At 55.3% G+C, this 25,573-nt stretch overlaps 2 protein-coding genes across 4 annotated transcripts; both read left to right on the top strand.

Moving 5' to 3' along the window:
- The first annotated feature begins 1,893 nt into the window (after nt 1-1,893).
- On the top strand, nt 1,894-5,004 carry UQCR11 (ubiquinol-cytochrome c reductase, complex III subunit XI). Its single transcript, XM_065918512.1, has 3 exons — nt 1,894-2,052; nt 4,309-4,452; nt 4,849-5,004. The coding sequence occupies exons 1-2, from the start codon at nt 2,003-2,005 to the stop codon at nt 4,427-4,429; spliced, it is 171 nt and encodes a 56-aa protein (XP_065774584.1). The 5' UTR covers nt 1,894-2,002; the 3' UTR covers nt 4,430-4,452; nt 4,849-5,004.
- A 6,943-nt stretch (nt 5,005-11,947) lies between these two features.
- MBD3 (methyl-CpG binding domain protein 3) lies at nt 11,948-20,724 on the top strand. Of its 3 annotated transcripts, XM_065918510.1 has the most exons (7): nt 11,948-12,254; nt 16,412-16,571; nt 17,099-17,236; nt 18,076-18,166; nt 18,432-18,609; nt 19,234-19,431; nt 19,517-20,724. In XM_065918510.1, exons 1-6 carry the CDS (start codon nt 12,145-12,147, stop codon nt 19,424-19,426), a joined length of 870 nt encoding a protein of 289 aa, XP_065774582.1. In that variant the 5' UTR covers nt 11,948-12,144; the 3' UTR covers nt 19,427-19,431; nt 19,517-20,724. The 3 variants fall into 3 exon arrangements, with proteins under 3 accessions (XP_065774582.1, XP_065774580.1, XP_065774583.1); XM_065918508.1 differs by having other exon boundaries at nt 19,234-20,724; XM_065918511.1 differs by having other exon boundaries at nt 11,949-12,158; nt 19,234-20,724.
- The last annotated feature ends 4,849 nt before the right edge of the window (nt 20,725-25,573 follow it).

Below are 25,573 nucleotides of genomic sequence, written 5' to 3'. Positions count from 1 at the left end.
AGGGCTGAAGCCCTGACACTTGGCACTACATGGACAGACCCTGAGAACACGATGCTCAGTGAGAGAAGACACAGAAGGACACACAGGATGTGATTCCATTGATGGGAAACGTCCAGAACAGACAGATCTACAGAGAGTGGGGTCCTGGTTGTCAGGGCTGGGGGCAAGGAGGATGGGGGGATACTGATGGAGATGGGATTGCTTTTGGGGTGATAATGTTACGGAATTAGAGGTGGTGGGCACACAATCATATATTAAAGGCCACTGAATTCTACACTTTAAAATGGTTAACTGTATGTAATGTGAATTTAACATGAGAAAAGAGTTCGGTTTCCTGAGGGCCAAACAGGGATCCTACATGGAACCCAGGAGCAGCTGGGGATGGGGGTGGGGGGGGCAACCATTCTTGCTTATCCACCATCTCTCTGGTCACAGAATCCTAGTATTCTATTTTGGGGATCCTTCTCCAATTTTAGCCCACATCCTCAAATGAGAGGGGCCGGCTCTTCTGTTTCCACAACATGCTAGTAAGGACCAGCTTTGGGGCATTTTCTGAGATTATTGGGAAAGAGATGCTATCTTCCTACAAGGGCTGCTGGAATGTCAACCCAGAGGTTCTATGTCAGCCAGGAGTTTCTGAGTGCCTCTGCTCAGAGAGAGTTCACCAGAGAGTATAGATAACACAGAGGAAAGTAGGAGTTCAGAGATGGAGAGAAAACATGTAATGATATTGCTAGACTCCTGGATGCAGCAGAGCCTGAAGCCACCCAACATGCCTTACTTCTTTCCTCTTAATCTGATTTTTGTTTATCACTTGAAATAAAAAAGCATTCTGCCCCCTGAGCTGAAGTGCGTTAAGCACAAGGAGCAACGTGGCAGAGCTTCAGAAACTGCTGGATCCAGGACCTGCAGCCCCAAGGCCTCTATGCCCACGTCTGCTCATCTTTTCAGGCTTCTAATCTCTGTCTCAGATTGTATCTTCAAGGTGGCCCCTCCATCCCACTTTTTAAGTTTTCCATCAAGGACAGAGCCTATTTCAGGTCCTCTCTGATCCCAACGTAAGAAATCCTACAGCATCTGGAAAGGCAGAGAAACTATGTCCAACTTAGTAGCAAGGAGCATCCGTTGTGCCCAGACCGTGGTCTCTAACCAACCATTTGGTCAGAGGCTAGGGGCAGGTTTGGGGCTAGAGTCTCAGGAGGTGCCCAGGGCGGATCCCAGGAGGATGAGTCGGGCTGGCCAGACAAACTCCACGGTGTCCAGTCCGCATTTGCAAGCATACATTCGCCGCTGGAGCCCCAGAATGACGAGGACTCACCTGTCCTGGATTCACCAGCTAAAAGGTGGTATTCTGAATGCACACAGCGCAAGGAGCCAGGCCTCCCTCTGCTGCTGGAATGAGGAATATCTCCCAAACGAAACGTGCAAACAAATTTGGCCCCGCCTCCGAGCAACACACAACTTAGTGCCAGCAAACCGAGGCTAGAGGAAGCACCATCATCTGGCCAAGGTGTCACACGCAGCGAGTCCAGTGACAACGCCCAATTCCTCCAAAAGAGAATTCAAATCGCCACCCTTCCCCTCTGTGCGACTCTGGGCGAGTCCCTTCCCCGTCAGGTCTCAGTTTCTTTAACTAAAAGTAAAGTTCTAGCACCTAACTGGGACACAAACTCACAAAACGCCGCGGATTGCGGGTTGCGCACCTTACGGACGCTCTGACAGCCAAAGGCCGAGCCTGCTTTGCGCATCACGTGATCACAAGGCCCGGCCTCCTGGGCCCGCCCATTCCAGTCTGAGTTCTTCAGACCTTTCCCGGAAGTTAGTGTAAATATCTCGCGAATCTGCGTGCGCAGCGGCGGCGATCTCACGGTCCCGCTGTCAGCCCTCCCTGGAGGGGACGGGGCGGGGCCTCCCTGTGGGCCTGCGCGCTGCGGCTAGCGCGCCTGCGCAGTGCGCCCGAATCGGCAGGGCCGGGGTCACCCTGAGCAGGGAAGGTACCGCCATGCTGACCAGGTTCCTGGGCCCGCGCTACCGCCAGCTGGCCAGAAACTGGTGAGGACGTAGCCCCCGCCCCCGAGCCCCTTGTCCTTCCGGGTCCCAGATGGGGAAACAGGCACGGAACGGCTGCGTGGTCTCCCCGCGCACACTCGTGTGTTGGGCCCCCGACCCGCTCCACCTGGAGGCCGCGATGGTGCCCCCCCGGTCCGCGCTCAGAGCCCCCGCTCAGCTCCTGGAGCCTGGAAACTCACCCTGTGTGCTGCTTCTGGCTTTGCTTCTGCCTGATGTTGCTGTGAAGCCGACATCTCTATCTGTCCCTGCTCCCCATGGGAGACGGGTGGAATGGGTGTGGCCCCACGTGGCAGCGGGATTGGGGAACCCACAACGTGGGGCGCTGAGAAACAGGGGCCTGTACTCGGCAGTCGTGTCCTCGAGCTCTGCCAGGGAGAGTGACAAGTGGGGACTGTCCCTGGACGGCGGCGCTGCTAGGGACCTTCGGGTGGACAGTGACATTGGCGCTTTACAGTTGGGGCAACTCAGGCCGAAAGGCGGTCCCTGGCGTCGGGTGGGACCACCTGAGACCCCTACCGCCCCTCCCCTTGGGGCAGCTCGAGCCCTCGGGCACCGTCTGTCTGTCCCTGTCTGCCTTGATCAGAGCAGCGACACACTCATCCAGGGTTTCATTCAGTTGGCAGCACCCACTGAACACCAGTGTGTTCTCTCACCTAGCACTGCATTGGGTGCCAGAGACAGCGATAAACGGAAACGTCCAGGCTGACGCTGTAGTCCCTGGACAAGAAAAAACTAAAACGGTATGATCCATGATATGAGATTGATGTAAAATATTAAAGGGGATGGTGCAGCCTTGCACTCTACACTGGCTTCCGGAGGCCGGGAAGCAGGACTCACCGCCAGGAGGCACTGTGCGGTTGTGTCTCAGATTCGGAGCATACATGCTCACCAGCTGGGGATCCTGCACTCAGCCCCTCTCAGAGCCCTGGTGTCTTCCTTTGAAAAAGTGGAGGAGAGGTGGTGAGGGTGTAAGGAAGGCCCATGAGGGACTCTCAGCAGCATCACCTTGGGTGCCCTTTGGAGGTTAGTTTCGTTGCCACCTCCCTCTATGAGCGTCCACAGGCCCCAAGGCAAGTGGCCAGGACAGTGGGGTCGAGGGCAGGTGGCTCTGATTCTGTTGTTCAGTCGCTAAGTCGTGAACTCTTTGCACCCCATGGACTGCAGCACACCCAGGCTCTATTCTCCACTGCCTTCTGGTGTTTGATCAAACTCATGTCCATTGAGGTGGTGATGAAACCATCTAATCCTTGGCTGCTCCCTTCTCCTTTTGCCTTCAACCTTTCCCAGCATCAGGGTCTCTTCCAATGAGTCAACTCTTCACATCAGATGGCCAGAGTCAGTCCTTCCAATGAATGTTCAGGGTTGATGTCCTTTAGAATTGACTGGTTTGATCTCCTTGCATTCCAGGGGACTCTCAAGAGTCTTCTCTAGCACCACAGTTCAAAAGCATCAATTCTTCGGCCCTCAGCCTTCTTTCTGGTCTAACCTCACATCCATACATGACTACTGGAAAAACCATAGGTTTGACTATATGGACCTTTGTCAGCAAAGTGAGGGCTCTGCTTTTTAATATGCTGTCTAGGTTTGTCATAGCTTTCCTTCCAAGGATCAAGTGTCCTAATTTCATGCCTGCAGTCACCATCCACAGTGATTTTGGAACCTAAGAAAATAAAATCCCCCCCTCCGTATTATATTCATTAGGGGTGTGACTGGGTCCTGCTGACACTCAAAGGGAGGGGTATACAAGCCAGGAGGTGGGACTGTTGGGGACGTCCTTGACCATGCCCATTGCTGGACGTAAATGTGGGGTGTGGTGGTCTTGGAGCCCCTGCTTTGGCTCTGCACCCAGCTGGCTGTGTGTCTCATGGACATGGGTGCCCTCTCTGTGCCATGGTCTCATCAATAAGACGGGTCCCTGACAACTCTCACCTCAGTCCATTGGCTGTCTCGGGGATGGGGCTGCTGTAAACTGCATTCGTTAATGTGCCTGCCTGCAAGCTTTTACTATCCTTATAGTTACAAGCTTGGAATTGGGCTTTTCTTTTCTTAGCAGAATTCCTCAAATAAAACCTTTAGCAGATCTTGCTATGAAAGCAGATGGGAATGGCCTTGCCTCGGGGTCATCAGCAGGATGTGTCCCGCCCACACGGGGCAGGGCCACACGTCCCTGCAAGGCAGACACCTGATGAACAGCTGCGTGGGAGGGGTGCTGAGGCCTGACCCCTGCTGTCTTTGCAGGATCCCCACAGCAAGCATATGGGGCGCCGTAGGTGCCGTGGGGCTGGTATGGGCCACTGACTGGCGGCTGATTCTGGACTGGGTGCCCTACATCAACGGCAAGTTCAAGAAGGATGACTAAACTCACGACCTCAGACCCCTCTGGTGAGTTTCAGCAGCAGTCAGTGGGGGTAGCCTGGGATCCCTGAGCGGCAGAGGGGCGGCAGGTGTGGGGAGCTCACGTGGACAACCCTACCTGAGGGCAGGGCCCCGCACAAGCCCCCTGCCCGGAGTGGGCATGGGCCCTTGGGGCTCCATCCTGGAGCCTCAGCGTGCCTGGGCCTGGTCGGGGTGGAGGGATGCCCATCTCACAGATGGGAAAGCGGAGACTGGCCTCCCTGGGAGTGCTACCGTGAGCGCTGACAACCCCTTCACCGTGCTGCCCACCGAACAGTCCAGAGTGTGCGTACATCCCTGTTTCAGACTCCTAGGTGGCAAGGCCAGGTCTGGGGCTAGAGCCTGGCAGCGGCGTCTGCTCACCCTGCTCTGTACCCCCTCCAGGTGTCTGCTGTACTGCCTCCTGCCATCTGCATCTGGAACTGCCCAGGCTCTCTGGATGGACTCTAGGAAGTCCCTGGCACGAGTTCGTTTCCTCTTTTGGTGGAAATAGCTTTCGTGTGTGGACACACACGGCATTAAACCTCACTCTGAAACCTGCCCGCCTTCACGTGCTCATGCTGGGGTGCGGTGACCTGGGGATCCCTTCAGCACCAGAACTGCACAGGTCTGGGGTTCCCAGGGGCTGGCAGACATGGTTTGATCATTTCAGATGTGTGGTGGGTGATACCTGCAGAGAGTTTTTATCTCTTGCTGCCTAAACACGTTACTTCGACTTGGTGGCTTAGGACAAACGTTACCTCACAGTGAGAGTTTCAGAGTGATCTGTCTGAGGGGTGCTGGCTGAGGGTCCCTCACAAAGTTGCAGCAGAGGCATCAGCTTCATGGCTAGGGGTGGGGGTGGGCAGGTAATGGGGCTTCCATGAGGCCCCCTCACATGGCTCCTCCCCATGTGGGCCTCTCAGGTGTGACTTGAGCCTCCTTACTACATGGTGAGCGAGGTTGGGGGAGTTGCCTTTTACAAGCCACTCAGAAGTCTCAGGCCATCTCCTCCACATCTCGTTCGGGGGAGACTCTGTGTCTTGAAGGGAGGCACCTGAGAACCCATCTGTATAGGCACAGATACAAACATGAGCAGGTGTAGGAGGATGGACTGCATAACACCTGCCAAGTCCCAGAGGAGGCTAGAAGCATCCTCTCCATGAAAACAGCCATCTCATGACTGCCACCACAGAACAGAGGCCCAGCTGCTGAGGCTGCAGTGACCCTCTCCTGGTTCTGGAGGCTGCAGCCTGAGCTCGCTTCTGGAGGCTTTGTTCCTGGTTCGGCTGCCTCCTCACCAGGTCTTCATGTGGCCTTTCCTTGATCTGAGAGCAGGCGAGCTCTCTGGGGACTCTTCACACACGCTGCTTCTAGGGGATCAGGGCTGAACCCTTTTGACCTCATTTAACCTTGACGGCGTTCTTGGGGGCCTGTCTGCAGATGCAGCCACACGGGGGGGGTGGAGTGTCAATATACACACACATTTCAGGGAGACATACTGACACATACTTTCAGTCCACAGCAACGTCATACATTTTAACACAAGGAGTGGCGTGTGCTACATACTTTTCTGCATCAGCCTTTTTCACCTACTGTTTATTTCCTGAAGGCCAGGGCGCTTCAGAAGGAACCCAGCTTCATCATCAAAAAGTCTACAGATAATAGCTACTGGAGAGGTGTGGAGAAAACCCTCCCACACTGACGGTGGGAATGTGAACTGGCTCAGCCATGGTGGAGAACGGTTACAGAGGTTCCTTAAGAAACTACAAGTGGAACTACCATGTGATCCTGCAGTCCCACTCCTGGGCATATATCTGGAAAAGATGAAAACACTCATTTGAAAAGATGCATGGATCCCGATGCTCATAGCAGTGCTATTCATAATAGCCAAGACATGGAAGCAACCTACATGTCCATCAACAGATGAATGGGTAGTGTGGTCTATATATACAATGGAATATTACTCAGCCATAAAAGGATGAAGTATTGCAGCAACATGGATGGGCCTAGAGATTTTCATACTAAGTAAAATAAACAAGACAGAAATACAAATCTATAATATTGCTTGTATGTGGAATCTTTAAAAAATGATACAAACTTATTAAGAAATAGGCTCACAGACATCAAAAACAAACTTTATGGTTACTAAAAGAAGGGGCGGGAGAAAGGAATAAATTAAGAGTTTGGGATTAACATACACACACTACTATATATGAAATAAACAAGGACCTACTGTATAGCACAGGGAACTATATTCAACACTTTATAATAAACCATAATGAAAAAGAATATATACGTGCATGTGTATAACTGAATCACTGCTATATACCTGAAACTACCACATTATAAATCAACCATACTTCAATTAAAACCCACACCGCATCCTCAGTTTTTAAACAGCTGCCTGGCACCAACATTTATTAACGAGTCTACTGCATGCACACTCAGTTGCTTGTGTGGTGTCCCACTCTGATCCCAGGGGCTGTAGCCCACCAGGCTCCTTGTCCGTGAGGATTTTCCAGGCAAGAATACTGGAGTGGGTTGCCATGCACTCCTCCAGATCTTCCCAACCCAGGGATCAAACCTGCATCTCTTATGTCTCCTGCATTGGCAGGTGGGTTCTTTACCACTAGCGTCACCTGGGAAGCTCAACCAGTCTACTGAAGTGAAAAGTGAAAGTCGCTCGGTGTGTCCATGTACTATACAGTCCATGGAATTCTCTAGGCCAGAATACTGGAGTGGGTAGTCTTTCCCTTCTCCATGGGATCTTTCCAACCCAGGAATCAAACCCAGGTCTCCCACATTGCAGGCAGATTCTTTACCAGCTGAGCCACAAGAGAAGCCCAAGAATACTGGAGTGGGCAGCCTATCCCTTCTCCAGAGGATCTTCCCAACCCAGGAAATCAATCCAGGATCTCCTGCATTGCAGGCGGATTCTTTACCAACTGAGCTGTGAGAGAAGAATGAGACATTCTGTTCCTGTCATTTGCCATTATAACTATCTGTGGAGTGATGTGATTTCAGACCTCACCTAAATCTCTGTGTTTAATAGATGTCACTTAAGTACCTATAAGTGATGGATGTGAGACAAGTTACACTTAATTTTAAAAAAAAATTTTTTTAACAATTCCTAACTTGCAGGTGTGGACAGTCCCATAGGCCCCCATCAAAGCCTGAGACAAAAGGAAATGTGAACCCACCACACATGAATTTTTATGTATTTTCATCATGGTTAATAGTTTTAATGAAAATATCAGAGTTTGCTCCTGTGAAAGCCAAAAAAGTAAAATTCTAATAAATGCAGGTTTGGATTAAGTACAATATTTAGGCTAACTTTCTCAACCACTTTAATATTCTGGGAGAGGAAAATAAACCATCAAAAACTATATAAAAACACATATAAAGGGCATATCTTCTTCATTTTGTCTCAGACTTTAAAATAGCACTGTTCAATCTGTATTTAAAATTTTGACATTTTGTATATAAACATTTCCTATAATTCAATAACAAAAGAAACAATCCAATTGAAAAATAGGCAAAGTCCTAAATGGATATTCATCCAAAGATGGCCAATAAGCACATGAAAAGATGTTCAACATCACTAGTTATTAGAGAAATGAAAATCAACCACAGTGAGGTACCACCTCACACCAGTCAGAATGGCCATCACTAGAAAAATCTACAGGAAATAAATGCTGGAGAGGATGTGAAGAAACAAGAACCCTCCTACACTGTCGGTGGGATTGTAAATTGGTGTAGCCACTATGGAAAACAGTATGGAAGTTCCTTATAAAACTAAAAATAGGGACTTCCCTAGTAGTACAGTGGTTAGGACTCTGTGTTTTCCCTACCAAGGGCCCAGATCTGATCCCTGCTTGGGGATCGAAAATCCCACAAGCCCATAGTGTGGCCAAAAAAAAAAAAAAGAGTTGCCATATGATCCAGTAATCCCACTCCTAGGCATATATCAAAAACTATAATTTGAAAAGATACATGCATCCTAAGTTCAAGCACTATTTACAACAGCCAAGACATGGAAGCAACCTAGGTGTCCATCAACAGAGGAATGGATAAAGAAGACATGATACACACACACACACACACAACGGAACATTAGCCATCAAAAAGAACGAAGTAATACCACTCACAACTACATGGATGCAACCAGAGATGAGCATAATAAGCAAAGAGGGACAAATACCATATGATGTCACTTAATATGTGGAATATAAAATATGAGACAAATGAACATATCTTTGAAACAGACTCCCAAACATAGAGAACAGACTTGTGGTTGCTGAGGGGGAGAGGGAGTGGGGAGAGAAGGACTGGGAGTGCTGGGGACAAGCAGATGCAAACTATTATATATAGGATGTATAAACAACAAGATCCTACTGTATAGCAGAGAGAACTCTATTCAACATCCTGTGATAAACCATCATGGAAAAGAATATGAAAAAGAATATATCTACGTATAACTGAGTGTGCAGCATAAACACAACACTATAAATCAACTATACTTCAGGAAAAAATTTTGACATTTTGTTCATCATGGATTTTTTTCACTTTGAAATGTTAAAATAGTACATTAAGCACCATTAATCTTGATGTTTTTGGTGCTCACTAACTTTTCTCCCTCAGGTGAGTGCCACGCATACCTTGTATCAACTTGTAGGAACCCTTGGCTGGGGATGTCTGTAGTTGTCATGACTGGAGGGTGCCCCTGGCATGAGTCAGGATGGGGGGCCAGGGATGCTGCTCCATACCCCACAGCACCTGGGACAGCCCTTCCATAGTAGGGGCTTTTCAGGTCCTCATGTGGTTTAAGCCTCCTGGTTTGATTTCTACCTTTCACGTTGTGGAGATGGGCAGGAGAGGGTATCTGCTTAGGGACTGGGCCAGTAGGCCAAGGCAAACAGAGTTCATTTCAAAGAGCCAGCGCCCACCCAACAAAAGAAGAGTTGGTCACCTCCTGTCCCTCTCATGCAGTGTTCCTGGCCTTTCCCCTCTGTATCTGCCACCAGCACCCTGGGTCAGCCACACTCCTGGTCAGTCGTCTGGGACAGTCCCTCAAAGACAATCTCAGGGGCCTGGCTTGGGTCAAGTAGCACCCACAGGCCCACTATCAATGCTCTGGGGTCAGCTTCCCTGAGAGGCAAGAGGCTGGCGGGGCTGGTTCTTGATGTCAGATGCTGTGATCTGATACCACACGCCGGTCAGTGTGACTGTCAAAGCCGAAGACGAACACTGGAAGGTGTGGAAAGATCAAAGCCTTTGTTCACTCCCGGTGGGAAACAGAAAAGGCACAGCCACAGTGGACAAGAGCCTGGCTGCTCCTCCAAAAATTAAACAAAGGGCCAGTAGGCACATGAAAAAATGCTCAGCATGATCAATCATCAGAGAAACACCAATCAAAACCACAATGAGGTATCACCTCACAACTGTCACAATGGGTATCATCAAGAAGTCTACCAATAATAACAGATGCTGGTGAGGATGTGGAGAAAAGGGAATTCTACTGCCTTGTTGGTAGGGATGTAAATTGGTGGGGCCACTGTGGAGAACAGCAGGGAGGTTCCTCTGAAAACTAAAAATAGTACTACCATAAGATCCAGCAATTTCACTCCTGGGTATATATCAAAAAACAAAACAAAAATAAAAATAGTAATTCAAAAATATACAAGCACTGCAGTGTTCAGAGCAGCACTATTTACTGCTCTGGCTATTTACAATAGCCAAGGCATGTAAGCAACCTAAATATCCACTAACAGATGAATGGATAATGAAGATGTGGTATATATGGATGTCTCTGTGTGTATATCAATACAATGTAATATTACTCAGCCATAAAAAATAACAAGTCAGATGAAGAAAGTTACTGTATGCTATCTCACATTGGAGGAATCTAAAAATACAGCAAACTAGTGAATATAACTAAAAAGCAGCAGACTCACATATATAAAGAGAGAACAAATTAGTGGTTGCCAGTGGGGGCAGAAGCAATACCCCGGCGGGGGAGTGGGAGGTACAAACTGTTGGGTATAGACAGGCTCAAAGATGTACTGCACAAGGGGAATACAGCCGATATTTGGTAATAACTGCAAAAGCAAAGTAACCTTTGAAAATCGTATACAAATAAAAAGCTTAAAACAATGTTTTGCCCTTCTCAAAAAATTAAGAACACAGGATCACCAGGTGACCTAGTAATTCCAGCTGATGTGCACCCAAGAGAAGTAAAAGCAGGGCTGGGGGCTCCTGCAGCAGGTAGGATAACAACTTTTTCCTTTAAGTGTCTTCACCCGTGCTTCCACGGATTACAATGCACGTGTCTATATTTGCAACTACGATTTTAAAAAGAAAAATGAAGTCACACACGCTGGGAGACAATACAACAGTGACCAGCAATGCCCTCCCTGGAAGTCCAGGATCCTCGAGGCCTGGGTTTGGGCCTGAACTGCACACGAACATCCAGTGCTGGAAACCAGCTTTGTAACGTGATGACTGCTCGCCCATCAGGGTGCCTGCCCATCAGGGTGCCTGCCCGGCCACCTTGCCCTTTGTTTGTGGGAGAACAGCCCAGTACCCGCCTTGGGGAACCCAGAAGAGAAAGGGACGGTAAGTTGCACTTACCCGGGGACTTTATATAAACAAGTGGCACCTGTCCGCCGCGATCTTTGGGGTTCCGCCCAGGCCCCGCCTCCAACCAGAGTAGGGACCGGGGGACCCAGGGCTGCACCTGCAGGGAGTTGAGGGCGTGAGGACCCAGCTGGTTGCCGTCGGGGGAGCCCATACCCTTCCCACCCGCATCCTCCCATCCTCCAGGGGCCGGAAGCCCGGAAAAGCCTGACGGGAGGCCCAGCTCACTCCTGGCACTGACCACAGCTTCGACCACTCACTCTGAAGTCTTTTCTGAAATACCTGACCTGGACCGCCCAGGCTCAGCCCTGGGGGAGCAGAGGAGGACAATGAGGAGGAATGTGAGGGGACAAAAGAAGGACGGGAGACTTCCGAGGAAGGTCCTAGAGCCCACGGAAACAGAAAGCGGTGGACCAAGGAGGAGACGGAAGAAGGGGCTGGCGCCTCGGTTCTGAGGTGTCATTAAAGCCTCGGGTGGGCCTTGGGTTGTGGGGGTGGGTGGTCACCTACAATGCGCCTAGACGTGAATGCCAATGACGAGACTAGGGGAGCAGTAGGATGGCAATCCGGCACTGGACTGGCATCCCTAAACACCAGAGGGACCGCGGAGAAGGTTCGGGGAAAACACCACTCAAGCAGAGAAACGGGGAGCTGGCCCTAAGAGGAACGCGTGGACCGCTCAAAGCGCACGCGCATAGCACACAAGCCGCGCGCCGCCGCAGGCCCCGCCTCCATGACGCACGCTGATTGGAGCCGCCGCTAAGGGGCGGGGCCAGAGGTCGCGGTCCGGGCGGGGCCTGCGCGGCGCCTGCGCAGCACGGGGCCCCGCGCGCGGGCGGGTGGGCGGAGCGGGCCCCCCAAGCGGGGGCTGGCGAGCGCGGGGAGGGGGCCGAGAGGGTGGCAAAGCCGGCGCGCGCCCGGCTGGGGGCGGAGGGTGGGGGCCTAAGGGCCGGAACAGCCGCGGCAAGTGGCGGCGGCAGCGGCGGAGGCAGCTAAGGCGGCGGCGGCGAGCGGGGGTCCGGACGGCAGCGGCGGCGGCAGCGGGCCGAGGACCCGGGCGCGATGGAACGGAAGAGGTGGGAGTGCCCGGCGCTCCCGCAGGGCTGGGAGAGGGAAGAAGTGCCCAGAAGGTCGGGGCTGTCGGCCGGCCACAGGGATGTCTTTTACTATAGGTGAATGAACGTGCCGGCCGGGCAGGGCCCCAACGGGCGCCTCCCAGCGGCCTCTGCGGCGGCCTGGGCGCCCGGACCCGGGCCGCGGCCTGGGCCCCGCGCGTGCGTTGTGTGTGCATGCGTGCGTGCGTGCCGGCGCGCGGCGGGCGCTTTGCCCATTGCGCGTGCGTGCCCGGCTGGGCCGAGCCCGGTGCGCGTGCGTGCCCGGCGAGGCCCTGTCTCAGTGCGCTTGCGCTTCCCACGCGGCCGCATGGCCCTGGAACCGGTCCCGGGCGCGCGGAGGCCTTTGTTCGGCGGCCGCAGCGAAGCGGCCGGCTGGGCAAGGGGCACCCCGGCTCGAGCCAGATGCCGCTGGGAGGCGGGGGTGGGGGCTGGGCTGTCCCTTTGGTCCGCGTGGGGCTCTCCCGGGCCGGGAGCAGCCTGGGCGGGTGGGGAGCCAGGGTTTCCGGAAGCAGTATTGGTTCTGGGGGACCAGGGAGGGCTGCCTAGGGATGCAGGTTCCTGGCCCCTTACCAGGGCTACTGGGCTCCAAACTGCGTGTCTTTTAAGATCCGCCCTTCTGTCCTTGGGCACCGTGGGTAGTGGCCCTTGCGGTCGCCAGACCGGGGACGCAGCCTTTGTGAACCCTCCATACCCAAACTGGAGGGAGACCTGCCCTTGGCCCGGGTTAGGTAGAACGGACCCACACCTCTGTGAAACAATCCTTAAGAGGCTGGAAGCCCAGCCCCAGACCGTCAGCCACCTGCGGTTTGCTTTTCTGTTCCTTTTTTTTTTCTGATTGGTGAAGATGCTTTGTTTCTGAGCCGGCCTTGATGGCTCCCTCCCCTTTGCTTCAGGACCCTGGCGAAAGGGAGGCAGGCAGGCAGGACACCTGCCACGTGTTGAATGCCTGCCAGGTGGTGAGGAGTGTGCAGCAGGTCCTGGGCCTTTGCTAGTCTCCTTTTGGGAGGAGTGAGGGAAGTGAGCAGGAAAGGGATGGCAATTCGCCCGGGACAAGCTCAGGATCTCGCGTCGGAAAAGCGCTGGTGGCCCTCCAGTGTACACCGTGATTGGCTGTCATCTTGAAAGGTCAAGCAGGAGATAGTGGGGTTATGATAAGCATCTCTTAGGGACCTGTATGTATATTCCCCTTCACTGTATCCGACTGCTTGGCTGGCTCTTTAGAAAACTTGAATCCTGGTTCTGTCCTCCCAGGTGCCTGAAGTGGCCTCTGGCTAGGAACCATGTGCCCTCATGTAATTCCAAGCACACTTGTGTGCTTGCTTCTTCCCTTTAGATCCAAAGACTGAGGCAGGTCTCTGTGCCTTTAATCCATTGTTAATTTGGTAGACGCCTCTGTAACAGCTGCTGGCCATTCAGCTGGGAACGAGACCTGGGTCTCCTCTCCTGGGTGACAGCTGGTGCCCCAGTCATCAAGTGCCCCGTTGCTTTCATAGTTACAGGTGATGACATACGCAGAGATGCAGGGGTCTGTGAGGGGTGAATGACGGGGTGCCTAGCCAAGCGGGGGGTGGGTCAGTGAGGGCTTGTCTGGATTGGTGGTCCAGAGCTGAGCTGGGCCTTGGAGCCAGGAGGAGTGTCCAGGCAGTGGGAGGAGCCTGTGAGGAGGCTCAGGAGCTGAACCATGGCCAGAGTGGCTGAAGGGCCCCGAACTGCCATCATCTTAGGTCTCGCTCGTCCCCACCTGCTCCCTACCTGGGAGCCTCTCAGGGCCTCCGACAGTGGCACCCCACTCCAAGGCCCTGGTCCTGAGCACTGAGATCTTGTGGTAGGGAAAGCCTCCAGAGTGGGACTAGGCAGCTCCCATGAGAGGTGAGGGCCTGAGACAGGATGGGGGTGTGGGGTCCAGTGCCTCTCCCAGGCCTCTGGTCTGGGTGATCTGCCTGGGCTCAGGAAGTAGGAGGTCTGGGGGCTCTGATAGGAAACCCTCAGTGTTCTCTGGGATATAGGTCCTTGGCCTTCTCTGCCCCCCATGTGGAGCCAAGTGCCTGGGCAGGAGGAGGTGGATTTCCCTGGTACTCTTCTCGCAGAGGGAAGGCAGCTCTCAGGACATAGCAGACATAGGTGCCCTTGGATCCTAGCCTGGCCCCTAGGCACATGGACCCTCGATGTCCTGGTCCACAGAGTGGTGGGGAGACAGTGTGTTCTTTGCAGGATAGGTGGTGTCACCTCACATACTTGGGGAGGGCTTGTACGCACACACCCGCCTCCAGCTTGGCAACCGGGCCCTGAGGAGTGGGAGATGAGGATGAAGCAGCTGGCTACAGCTGTGGCTGTCATTTACAGTCCAGGCAGGAAGTTGAGGACTTGGCAGTTAGCATCACTCTTTGGGGTGAGTGAAACAGAGAGGACTTTCAGAGCTCATTTTAAAGGTGGGAATACACTTAGCAAAGCAGGTGGTGCTCAGCAGGTCGGTCCCCTTCCCTGAACAGCAACCTCAGGTTGGCTGGAACCAGCTGTGTCTTGCTCTTAAGGCCGGTGAGGCATCTTGGGTCACAAGCCCCCTTATAGGCCTGGGGTTGCTGCCCACTCCACCCCTCCCACAGCCCTGTGTCCACGCTGGGCACTGGCTCCCACCCCCACAACACCCCAGTGCTTCCTCCAGGGGTCCCTCCATCTGGCTTCTGGTTGTCCATCTGCTCCCCGGGTAGCAGACCGTTCTGGCCTTGTTCTGTAGAAAGGCCACTCTTGTTCTGTATGTCAGGTTTTACCAAATCTAGAAGATTTTTTTTGTTTCATTGGATAAAATACCTCAGACATCTTTGTGTCCCAACACCAGCCTGCAAAAACTATTTTTAAAAAGGATATATAGTTCATGTTTTGCACAATTCAGTTTTTTAAAGTGTCCAGATCAGCAGTTTTTAGGACATTCACACACATGGTACAGCCATCACCACTATAGTTCTGGAATGTTCTTGTCACCCAGAAGAGACCTGATCCATTAGCTCTCCAACTGCTGGCAGCCCCCACCTACTTGGCCTCACTTTCACTATTGTGACAGCTTTACTGAGGTGGGAGACATGTGTACTGTCACCGTGTAAAGCATACAGATCACACATAGTGCAGCTATCACCGTGGTCAGAGTTAGACCCTTCTGCTCTTCCAGAAACAGCCCTAGACCTCAACTACCTCTGCCCCATACCCCTGCTCCCCAGCCCTAGATCTGCAGCCTGGGTTTCTGTTTCCCTGGCCTTGTGTGAGCAGGACAGCAGTGGGTGAGAGCAAGGGCTTGTCGAGGTCCTGCCTCTGCCCATGAAGCTGGAGTCAGGACGTGAACTCTGTTCACGTCAGCCAGCACAGGGAGTAAGGGAAAAGCGGATCTTCCAGAAGAGTCCCCGGCGGCCTTGGAACCCTGGGGTGGGAGGTGTGGAGGGCAGAGCTGGCATTGCCCAGCTGATATTCAGCATGGGTTCCATGCTGCCTGCTTTTGTCGCTGGTCTGCAGTACTCAGGGACACCTGGAGGGGGCAGGTGTGCGCTGGCATGAGCTCAGACTAAAGGCCTTTAGGGGAGGTCTACAAAATGCAGCCCTCATCAGCCTCAGATGGAGAGTGGCAGGGACGGAGAGCAGCAAGGATGTTCTGGATGGGTGCCAGGCCTGCTGGAGGCTTCACGTGTGCAACTCACTAATTCTTGGGATTTTCGTGGCTGAGTGAGGTTCCCTGGTCAGGGGACATCCAGGCCATTTCCCTTGGCCAGTGTAAGTCAGCTTCTGTGAGTAACAAGGTGTCAGTGTTTTTGTGGACGTGTGTCGTGGTTCCTCTTGGATATTTAGAGGTGGACTTGCTCTGTAACCATTAGAGGAACTGCTGGACTGTCTCTCAAAGTGGCTGCACCTGTCCTTGTCCCCGGTGACCAGTCCTTACTACTGGTGCAGGGTCCCATGCTGGTCACTTGCGGTGTGAGCTCTGAGAGGCGAGGCGAGGCCTGGCCTGGCCCATGGGCTGTGCAGGGTGCAGAGCTGCAGAGCCTCACAGCCAGGGCTCAGGCTTCCCAACAACATGGTCTGCTTCCGGAATGTTCCAGAAATGTCAGCCAGGCTCCAGGGCTGGCCCCATCCTGCCATAGGCGGGGGCGTCTGTCCCTGCTCTTGGTCTTGGCATTTGCTGTGCTGGGGGAGTGGGTGCCTGGCCTCCGCTGACCCCTCTGTGTCCGCAGCCCAAGCGGGAAGAAGTTCCGAAGCAAGCCTCAGCTGGCGCGCTACCTGGGGGGCTCCATGGACTTGAGCACCTTTGACTTCCGCACAGGCAAGATGCTAATGAGCAAGGTGAACAAGGGCCGGCAGCGGGTGCGCTACGACTCCCCAAGCCAGGTCAAGGTGAGCCCGCAGGAGCTGCTGCTGGGGGCAGTTGGGGGGCGGGGAGCTCACCCCACCACCACCACCCTCCCCCACCTCGTCCTGGAGTTAGATGCGTGGCTGCTCCTTGGGGCAGACTCGGTGGCTATGGAAAAGCAGAAGGAAGATAGGGACCCGCCCACCACCTGCCCAGGGGAGGCCCAGCTGTGGTCTGTGCTTGGGCACCTGGCGCCTGGAGTGTCTACAAGTCTCCAATAAACAAGTGTTCAGGGACTTTGGCCCCTGCCCTGATTGCAGGACAGAGGTGGCTAAGGGCGCCTGGCCCGTGCTCTGCAGAGAACGGGACCATGAGGCAGGAGGGGGCAGGTGTGTGTCCACAGCCCCCAACCAAGCTCATCAAGGGCAGCACATCAGCCCAGGCCTGGGCATAGCATTGCCTCTGGTTCAGGGGTGCTTGGGGGGTCCGCTGGGGACCCGGAAGCCCTGGAGCACAGCTTCCTCACTGACAAGAAGGCCCTCTGAGGACCTGCCCCATCCCATCTCCACAGGGCAAGCCTGACCTGAACACGGCCCTCCCAGTCAGGCAAACAGCATCCATCTTCAAGCAGCCAGTGACCAAGATCACCAACCATCCCAGCAACAAGGTGAAGAGTGACCCCCAGAAGGCTGTGGAGCAGCCCCGGCAGGTGAGCCCGCACGCACACCTTGATTACTTAGGGCAGCAGGCCTGGCTCTGGGCCAGGTGGGCTCTGGAGCCCGATCCACTCTTCAGAGCTCAGTTGGTGGGCCCAGGGCCCCCAGCACTGTGATCAGGAGCCATCATCCTGGAGTGCAGTCCCACAGGAAGCAGTCTCCCCACCTCCCCCCGCCACACACACAAGGGGCCTCCTGAACTGCCACTGTCACAAGCAGGTCAATGATGTTTTACATATGCAGTGTTGTGAACTGTTTTCCAAAAACCAAGACTTATCACATTTTCACGTGTGTTTACAAATGTCTGGTAAATAGTGGGGTATGGGGGTGCTGGCCCGGGTCGGGAGGCCATGGCTGGCACAGGGGAGATGCTCGGGAGACCTGCAGGGCAGGGCTCCCACTGTGGGCAGTGCCCTCAGTGCCATGTAGGCTGCAGCCCTCCGGGTAACAGGTCAGAAACCTCTGTGTGCCCCCCCTGCCATTTAGGTCTTCACCCCTTAGACAGCCTTCCCAGGTCTCAAGATAAAGCCTGAGGGTGCATGCTCACTGCATGCCCAGGGCCTCAGGCCCGTGGCTCAGCCCCGGTGGAGACCTGGCCTCCTGACCTCCAACCCCGGGGTGAAGGGACCACAGACCACCCAGCAGCAAGTCCGATGTCTGGGGTGTTCATCCTGCTAGAAACGGAGTTGGGGTTTCTCTGCCCTGGGGTGCAAACAGCCCCAGGAAGTGTGGGATCAGAGGTCACACTGAGACCCCAGCCCAGCCCCTGTGTTGCCTGCTGTGGGGGCGGGTGGCCTGGGAATCCCCTCGCCTGATATGTGTCTGGTGGCAGCTCTTCTGGGAGAAGAAGCTGAGCGGCCTGAATGCCTTTGACATCGCAGAGGAGCTGGTGAAGACCATGGACCTCCCCAAGGGTCTGCAAGGTGACCTGCCACAGGGGGAGCAGGGGACAGGAGGGACAAGGCTCTGGCTCCCCCAGCCTGGGGCCAGCCAGGGTGCACTTGACCCTGGGGACGGGACAGTCACTGGTCCTGAGAAGCCTTGGGGGTCTGGTTTCCCTGCTGTCACTGCAAGCGCAGCTTGTGCTCCTGTGTCACCGCGGGCTGCCCACCCGCAGAGAGAGGTTCGGGACGAACCTGTAGAAGGGCTGAGGGGGCAAGGCTAGTGACCGTCCCCCATGCCCAGCAGGAGTGGGTCCCGGCTGCACAGATGAGACACTGCTGTCGGCCATCGCCAGTGCCCTGCATACCAGCACCACGCCCATCACCGGGCAGCTCTCAGCTGCTGTGGAGAAGAACCCGGGGGTGTGGCTCAACACAGCCCAGCCGCTTTGCAAGGCCTTTATGGTGACTGATGAGGACATCAGGTAGTTGCCCCTTCCTCCTCCTTCCCCACAGGCTGTGTGCTCCAGAGAAGCCAGGTCTCTTGGCTGTGCAGTAGCTTCTCTGCTGGGCTGTGAGCCCCTCAAGGGGCCCTGGGTGGGGGGTGGGCAGGAGATTGCACAGCAGAGCAGCCGCACCTGGAGTGCTGGGGGTTGGCGAGAGGGGAGCCCCGTGATAGGTGAGGACCCCGCTTAGACCACACACACACAGGCGTCACATGGAGGGAGTGGGCAGGAGGTGACAGAAGTGATAGGTCAAGACGCAACTGTGTGAGAGTCTGGGTGACGTTTAAAGCACCACTTGGAGAAATAAGAGTCAGCAAGGTGGGGACCACAGGGCCCAGGTGGGACTGTGGCCTTGGTCCTGCCTGGAGGGGGCGCTCTTGGCCTTCAGTGTGGGGGCACTGAGGATGGGCTGGTGATGGTAGAAAGTCTTGTCCGCATAGAGAGGCGGCAGGCATGGAGGAGGCAGGGAGGGCCCAGGTTGACTGTGGCCCACTTGGCAAAGCTAGTATGGGGAGGGGCAACAGCAGTTGTAGGTGGGACAGCGTGGGGCTGGGGTCTGTCTGAGACCAGGAAACCCTGGCCACTGGGTCCCTGTGTCCCCAGGAAGCAGGAAGAGCTGGTGCAGCAAGTCCGCAAGCGGCTGGAGGAGGCACTGATGGCCGACATGCTGGCCCACGTGGAGGAGCTGGCCCGGGACGGTGAGGCACCGTTGGACAGGGCGGGCGCTGATGAGGAGGAGGACGAAGAGGAGGAGGAGGAGGAGCCTGACCAGGACCCGGAGATGGAGCATGTCTAGAGCAGGTGCCACCAGGCCTGGGGCCTTTTGTGCCTGTGGTGGCAGCGCTGGGCTGACCAGGCATTCACGCCACCCAATCTGTCTCTGCAGGGGCCCCGCCTGCCACCTCGCCCGCATGGGGCCACCTCAGACTCGGCCCTCACCCTGCCCTGGCGTGCCCCCTCCCCTGGGCCACAGGAGCTCGGCTGGAGGACAGCCCCTCGCCTGACGGACCCCCCACATCTGCTTCTCTGAAGGGCTGGCCCGTCCGCAGGGAGGCCCCCGCTCAGGTGGTGGCTCCACGCTGCACTCAGGCCAGCCTGGTCCCCACGGCCACTGCCCTGAGCTCCGCACACAGGACAACTGCCACCAGGCTGCCTGCAAGGCTCCCCAGGACTGGAGAAACCTGTGTGGAACAGTCTCGCCTCCGACTTGTGCCCGTGAGGGGTGATGTCCCAGGCTCCATGTCAGCGCTCCCAGAGGCAGCGCAGGATGGCTCCCCAGGCCCACCGGCCGGGCGCAGCGCACCCGCAATAAACTCACGGTCCCCCGGGGGCCAGACGTCTCCATTGCTGCGAACCTTCTGTTGGCTGCACACAGACAGGAACTCGGGCCTTGGCACCTGAAGACCTCGCTGTCTCCGACCCGGCCTAGCCCAATGGTCAGCACCATGGACGGAGAACTAACTGCTCACAGCTAGACTCGGGCCAGGCTCCAGGGCAGTGCCACCCTCGGGCCTGGGTCTCACCAGGTGCATTTCCTGCCAGCCTGCGTGGCAGCCTCCACAGAGCAAGGCAAGCAGAGTCATGTTGCCCCACTCACAACAGCCAGAGGGCCTGGGCGAAGGGAGACCCTGCTGCTTGAGTGGAACCTGGCCAGCACCCTCGCTGCAGCCCATCCATCAGCCTGGAGGCTTGAGCCACGGCCGGTGCGGCCTGTGAACGCCAGACCTGTCCCGTGCCTGCCGCACCTGTGGCCATGACTGTCCGGAGAGGCCCGGGTCACTGCCTCTTTTGTCCGGACTCCCTGGGCTGTGGTGGCCTGCTGGCGGGGTGGTGGTGGCCTTGGGAACCTCCGGGGGCCGGGTCACACTGCCGGCTCCCTCTGAGAACACCAGCCTGGGAGGCTGGCTGACCCGGTCCTCCCAAGTTCAGTCAAAGCACACAGCCTTGAGGACTGGCACTGCCCCATGGAGGCTGCAGCACCACTGCCCAGGAAGCCACAGGCCCCAGAAAGGCCCCTCCGCTGCAACCCTGAGGGGAGCCAGGAGGCTGCGGGAGGCTTCTGTGGGTGGCGTCGAATAAAGCGTGTCAGGCGACTATGGCCTAGGGCTTTGTGTCAGTCCAAATCCAGGGGTTTTGTGTCCATGTGCCGGGAGCCTCCCTCAAATTCATCATCTCCCCGGGCCAGAGAGTGGGAAGGATGGTGAGTGGCTTCCCCGTGGCCCTAGGCAGGGTCTCCTGATGATCAGGCCCCAGCAGTACGAGTGAGAGAGCTGGTCCCACCCACCCAACTCCAGCAGCCCCTCCACCCCTGGTGGAGTGGTCATGGCTGGCTTTTCTCCCGAGCCAAAGCCAGGCTCAGGAGCTGGGAGAACCCTGGCTCCTCTGCTGCCCAGCCACCTGGCCTGGACGCTCAGAGCTGTCCGCATTCACAGCTTATCAGGGCTTTGGTGGCCTGAGCCCTCCTCGTTCCCACTCTGTGGCTCTTACAGGCGTGGGCAAGGCTAGTCCCACCAGAGACTCCAGGGGAGCACCGGCTCCTGCCTTTTCCAGCTCTTGGAGGTGCCGCATCCCCGGCTCGCAGCCCCTCCCTCCCTCCATCCTCACAGTAGTGCAGCATCTCCTGCCCCCTTCTTAGAAGGACCCTGTGATGACACTGGGACCCCCAGGGAATCCAGGGTCATACCCATCTCAGGGGCCTTAGCTTAATCCCTCCTGCAAAGTTTTCTCTGCCCTGTGAGGTAATGTGTCCACAGGCCCCAGGGTGACTTTGGGGGACCTGAAGATAAGTTTCCTGTTCAGTGGAGGCAGTTTCTGCCTGGCCATGTGGCTAGGCCCCTGCAACCTCAGCTTCCCCCAGCTCACTGTAGCCTCTTGGGCCTTGTCGCTGCTGTCCCTTCAGGGGATAAACAGTTGTTACAGAAGCCCTGGAAACTCATCACCTCAGGCAACAGTTTGGGACCTTCTGGGCAGAGGAAGCAGTGGGACCCCCACCAGTCACATGTGGCCATGGATATAGAAATCAGTGACAACTTAGGCACCTCAGCTGCCCTGGCCACATGGGACTGGGGGCCATGACTGGACAGAGTAACAGAGAACATATTCACACTGTCCAAAATAGGGGTGCTGATCCTTGGGGGAGTCAGGGGTGACACCCCTAAGATCAGGTGAAGTTTTTCAAAAAGTGACTGCCAGGGCTTTCCTGATCGCTCAGTGGTAAAGAATGCCTCTGCCAATGCGCAAGATATGGGTTTGATCCCTGATCCAGGATGATGCCACATACCTCAGCAACTAAGCCCCTGCACCAGAACTGAATCTGGCGTGTTCTGGAGCCCACACTCCACAAGAGAAGCCACCACAATGAGAAACCCTGAATTGCAACTAAAGAGTAGCCACCATTCTGCAACTAGAGAAATACCTTTGCAGCAATGAAGAGCCAGCATGATAAATAATTTTTTTTTTTTAAATGATGGCCAAAGTGTCTATCCACTGGTGAATACAAAAATCCAGCTCCTCCAGACACAGGAGCGTCACTTGGCCACAAAAAGCAGAGAAGCCCTGACACTTGCTACCATGGGTGTGGATGGGCCCTGAGAACACGCTGGTCAGTGAGAAGCCAGATATAACCACACCGTGATGTTAATTTTAGGGGTCAACTTGACCAGGCTGAGGGGCACCCAGATAGCTGGTAAAACATTTCTGGGTGTGTGTACACAAGATGTTTCTGGAAAAGATGAGCGTTTGATTCGGTAGACTGAGTAGAAAAATTCATCCTCACCAATTTGGGTGTCAGCCTACCCATCAGTGACCCTTTGCAACAGTATCATTCTGATGTTTTACTAGACTTTAAGAGCAGGGTTGAGAGCATTTTAAGTGACCATCCAGGCCCTCCATGCCAGACGCGTGGGTGTGGGGGGGTTAGCGGTTCTCTGCTTGGTGATTCTGCACCCAGGGAGGTCTGGTGCATCGCATTGTCCCCCCAAAAGATCCGGATCCCAGCCCCTAAATCTGTGAGCAGCACCTTGTGTGGAAACAGGATCTTTGCAGATGTCACTATTAAGATGAGGTCGCACAGAGTAGAGTGACCCTGAGCCAAAGCCTGGTGCCCTCATAAAAAGTGAGAACACAGCCACACAGGGAGATGAACACTGTGATTCACGGGTGGAGGCTGGAGAGATGGCACCACAGAAAACTACTCCAGGGAGTAGAGGTGACTCCAGGCATAAAGTGGGTAGGGCCAGGAAGGCTGCTTCATACCCCACAGTGCCCCCCATGCCCTGAGGATGTTGTTGGTTAGTTGCTCAGTCATGTTCAACTCTTTGAGACCCCATGGACTATAGCCCTCCAGGATTCTCTGTCCATGCAATTTCCCAAGCAAAAATACTGGGGTCCAGTAGATCTTCCCCACCCACAGATCAAACCCACATCTGCATTGGCAGGTAGATTCTTTACCTCTGAGCCATCAAGAAAGACCCAGCCACAAATGTCCACAGTGCCAAGGGGAGTACCCTGCCCAGGGGTCCAGGACTGCCATTTAATTTGTAGCTTCCCCCAACCCCCATCCACCTTTCTGTCCATCCCTCCCTTCATCTTATTTCTGATACATTTTGAAGGAGAGACCACCCCCTGCCCCTAAATAATTCAGCATGAAAATCACTTAAGAGATTGGTGGTTTGCAATTCTACAAAGACTTTTATTTATTTTTACTGTAGATCTCTTTTTTATTTTATTAAAAGGACTTTTAAAGCACATCACCACAGGGCCATCATGAACAAATCCACATGTACGTACAACAGGTCATTGTTCAGGTGTCTCCAACTGCACGTTGAAATCAAGGCCCCAGAGTCCCCATTCCCCCTCTTCTCTCTTCATTCTTGTCCATTTCTTGCCTGACAGCCTTCTTTTAAAATCATAGTCTTTGCTTCTGATGATCGGTTCCCCTCACACCCTCAGTGACCTCGGTCAAACCCCTCAGATGATCATCCAGCCCCACATTACTCACCTTCCTGGGGCAGCACCTGTTTCTTCATTTACTTATTTGTTTTGCTGGAGTGCATCCTGCAGTATACTAAGCTAATCTGTGATGACCTGCCAGCCTGAAACATCCTGATTCCTTCTCCCTCTTGATAGGGACCTTGGGGTCAGTCATCACTTTCCCTAGGAACCTCGGCTTTCTCCTGATCCTTTGGAATGTGACCTGAAAGCCCTTAGTGGTCCCAGGACACCTGAGTCCCCAGAACAAGTTGTGAGGTCCTAGCTGTTTGGAGGCTCTGGCTCCACTATCCCTTCCATTACTTCCTGGACAACTTACGTCCACTTTTCCTTTCCTCTATTTTCTCTTCCCCCACCTTTTGTCTCTTTGCTTGACTTTCTGGGAGAGTTCCTGCTGATGGTGAACTCCTGCTACTGTGCTGTTAACTCTCACCAGTCTGAGCTTGTCTGAAGAACACATATGTGCATGCGCGACCACCCACAGGGGTGCACCCAGGACGAGCCATTCTGGCCTGTTCCCCATCTGTCACCAGTAAGGGCTGGATACCACTTTGCCCCAGCCCCAACACTGTCTCCTCCATTCCTGACCTCTCCTCACCCCACCTGAGCCCCCTTCTAGCATCCAGCATGCCACCCTGGGTGGGATCCCAGGAAGGGGGAAGGATTAGCAGGCACCAAGCCCCGTCCCCCACCCTGCCCTCAGGGGGACTTGAGGCTGGCCAGGTGGGTCAGGGCAGGTCCCCCTGTGCCCTGAACACCAGCTACAGCCAGCAGAACTCTGGGTGAGGAAACAGGACAAAGCCTGTGGCTGGAACAGAGAGAGGCATGGGAGGGAGCGCCAGGGTCACACTGAGTGCTTCCTGGGAGCCCAGCAGTTCTGTAGCTCCAGTGCCTGCCTCCAGGAGTCCAATACTAGGAGGGAAGGGACAGACATAAGTCAGGATGAAGTAATCAATACCTGACAGCATTCAAACACAGAAAAGGAAAAAAGTTCCTCTCAGACCCCAAGAGAGAAACTGGGTGGAATGCAGCCTGGGGTCGGGAAAGGCATGAGGAGAAGGCAGGGAGCTGAGGGCTTCAAGAGGCAGGGGCACCTGCCAGGAGAGACAAGAGTCCATGAAGAGAAGAGACCAGGTGAAGGACCATCTAGTCATGGGAGCAGCTATGGCGAGGGACTCCACGGAATTCGGGGCAGGAACCCAAGTCCGGTGAGGATGGCAGCAGACCCAAGGGAGAGACCAGTGTTGGGCAAAGGAGCAGGCCGTCCCCTCTCCCACCCAAAGAGCCCATGCAACTGTCCTGAGGTTCCGTCCAGCCAGGGATTGAGGCCAAGGTCCCCTTGGCGGCTCGGCAGGTCAATTCTCCTCCCAGCCCATCTATTAACCTGTAAAGGGAAACCGGAAGGCTCTTTCGCCCCAAAGGCAAAAAGAAGGCCCTGAAGAACCGCTGGAGACCACTAGGACCGGATGGCTTTAGGCGTGAGCTCGCGGGGCCGCTCTCTTACCCAGCGGCGCTCACGTCCGAGGGCTCTGGCCTGTGGAAACTAGCCCAAGCCCGGAAACACCACCACTTAGGGGATGTGGGTGCCCGTGACCTCCCGGGGGTGCCCAGAGGCCAGGTGTGCAAGGGAAGGAAGGGGGCTGGAGTACACAGCCCGGCCGAGACCCTGGGGGTCTCGGAGTGGGGAGCCGGGACCCCGGCGCAGAGGCGAGGATGAGGCCGGACACACTCGCGCACCCTGGGCCCGGGCCGCCGGCGGGCACCTACCTGAGGCCGCGCCCGCACGTGCCAGCGCGCCCGGCCCGCCCTAGCGCCCGCGGCAGGGGTGTCCGCGCCACGTGACCGCCCCGCCCGCCCCGCGCGTGCGTCCTGCCCGGCGCCCCATTGTTGGCGGAGGCCGCGTCACGGGGGCGGGGCCGGGGCGGGGCGGCCGGCGGCCCGAGGGAGGCGGCGG

The sequence above is a fragment of the Muntiacus reevesi genome, chromosome 1 (assembly GCF_963930625.1).
Source record: "Muntiacus reevesi chromosome 1, mMunRee1.1, whole genome shotgun sequence".
In the NCBI taxonomy this organism is placed as follows: domain Eukaryota; kingdom Metazoa; phylum Chordata; class Mammalia; order Artiodactyla; family Cervidae; genus Muntiacus; species Muntiacus reevesi.
Note: the sequence above shows the minus strand (reverse complement) of the source record. Positions and strands in the feature narration are given on the sequence as shown.

Bases quoted from the DNA above. Each gene is read 5' to 3' on its own strand.
- UQCR11 (XM_065918512.1), top strand. From the start codon at position 2,003: ATGCTGACCAGGTTCCTGGGCCCGCGCTACCGCCAGCTGGCCAGAAAC. The intron at 2,053-4,308 runs GTGAGGACGTAG...CTGTCTTTGCAG, and splicing joins CGCCAGCTGGCCAGAAACTG to GATCCCCACAGCAAGCATAT.
- MBD3 (XM_065918510.1), top strand. From the start codon at position 12,145: ATGGAACGGAAGAGGTGGGAGTGCCCGGCGCTCCCGCAGGGCTGGGAG. The intron at 12,255-16,411 runs GTGAATGAACGT...CTGTGTCCGCAG, and splicing joins AGGGATGTCTTTTACTATAG to CCCAAGCGGGAAGAAGTTCC. The intron at 16,572-17,098 runs GTGAGCCCGCAG...CCATCTCCACAG, and splicing joins ACTCCCCAAGCCAGGTCAAG to GGCAAGCCTGACCTGAACAC.